Source organism: Fukomys damarensis, unplaced genomic scaffold (genome assembly GCF_012274545.1).
Source record: "Fukomys damarensis isolate Sample0158 unplaced genomic scaffold, DMR_v1.0_HiC HiC_scaffold_22, whole genome shotgun sequence".
Taxonomy (NCBI): Eukaryota; Metazoa; Chordata; class Mammalia; order Rodentia; family Bathyergidae; genus Fukomys; species Fukomys damarensis.
The window spans coordinates 20,594,547-20,595,896 of NW_022900934.1; the positions used below are offsets into that span (position 1 = coordinate 20,594,547).

Below are 1,350 nucleotides of genomic sequence, written 5' to 3' on the forward strand. Positions count from 1 at the left end.
TCCGGCCCGGGACAAGCCCACCCTGCCCGAACCTGGAACGACCCATTATCCAGCACCAGTGGCACCGGCCCGTGTGCCACCGGCCCTGTCTCCAGCACTGGGTCCGGAGCGGCACGGGCATCGCGGAACGGGAACACATTCGCCGCCATCTTGGGTTACACCTGCCCCGCCCCTTGACGCGGCGCGCGCTCGGACGCCGCGAAGTACCGCCCCCCTAAGGCGGAGCTGCTGGGGCCCCGAAGTGCCTCGAAGCTCCTCCTTTCCCGAAACTGCCACCCTCTCCACCCAGCTCGCTTCTGGTAGACTAGGCCGCTCCCAGGACCGCTAGTTTCCTGCCCATCCTGTCCAATCCGGCTGTCCCCCAACTGCCTCTGAATAACACTCCTTCGCTGTAACTGGCTCTGGCCGCCAGGAAGCCCCGCCCCTGGGGCGTAACGCGGCCAGGCCCCGCCCTTTCCTGACCTTTAGATAGATGGGAGGTCTAGCTAGTGCGGCAAGGCACCGCCTTCTCGCAATCCTTATTAGTTCCTCTCGGGGATGCACCTTCCCGGAATGTTCTCCCTACTTGCTGGCTATTGCCTCAGGTTCTCCGTGAAATTCAAACTCTGCTGTATTGACAGTGCTAGATTTCTTATCCTGATAACTGCCCACATAGATGTTTTCACTTTGCAAAAATTCATCACTCTATCCACTTACAGTTTGTGGGCTTTTAAACATGCATATGTTGCAATATAAAGTTTAAAAATAAGTTCACTTATTAATTCCCATGAACTGTTCTCTAAGACTTAATACTGAAAAAAAATGGCTGCTAGTTGTTCCTTAATATGTATAGTATCCCTTTTAATATAGCATAACTCCCCATATCATCATGTCACTTGTGGCTCCCAGTGTCAGGGTGAGGCAGAACCAAGTTCAAGATGACAGGTCAAGGAGTTGAATTCAAACTGGCAAAACGCCCAAGTAGTGTTGCAGGCTGAACAAATTGGGTTCCAGCTTCACAGCCAGAAACGAGCCTGAAAGTAGAGCTAATGGTGCAGGTTTGCTGGGATTATCCACTACCCCACCTCAAATCCATGGCTGGCTTGCTGATACTAATCAACATGGATCTGGGCACTGTTTGCCCACTTTGTCTACCACTGACAGCAGAGACATGCCCTTAAAAATCTTTTTTTTCTTGATTTTTTTTTGTTTTTTAATTAGTGTGCTAGTTACTTTTCCCTCCTTGTTGAGACAAGATGCCTGACATCAAAAATTAAAACGGAAAGGGTTTAAGTTCACAGTTTGTAGAAGTTTCAGTCATAATACCCAGGCTCCAAGGCAGGGCAGTAGAGGAGCAACTGTTCATGGTGA

At 50.6% G+C, this 1,350-nt stretch overlaps 1 protein-coding gene across 1 annotated transcript in view; it reads right to left on the bottom strand.

Annotated features, from left to right (window-relative positions):
• Positions 1 to 371, bottom strand: part of Actr5 (actin related protein 5) — a 24,250-nt gene extending 23,879 nt beyond the window's left edge. The window contains exon 1 of the mRNA XM_033767174.1: positions 1 to 371. This exon is cut by the window's left edge and continues 214 nt beyond it. Within this exon, the coding sequence (XP_033623065.1) occupies positions 1 to 149 (149 nt within the window). The 5' untranslated portion in view covers positions 150 to 371.
• Positions 372 to 1,350: the final 979 nt, after the last annotated feature.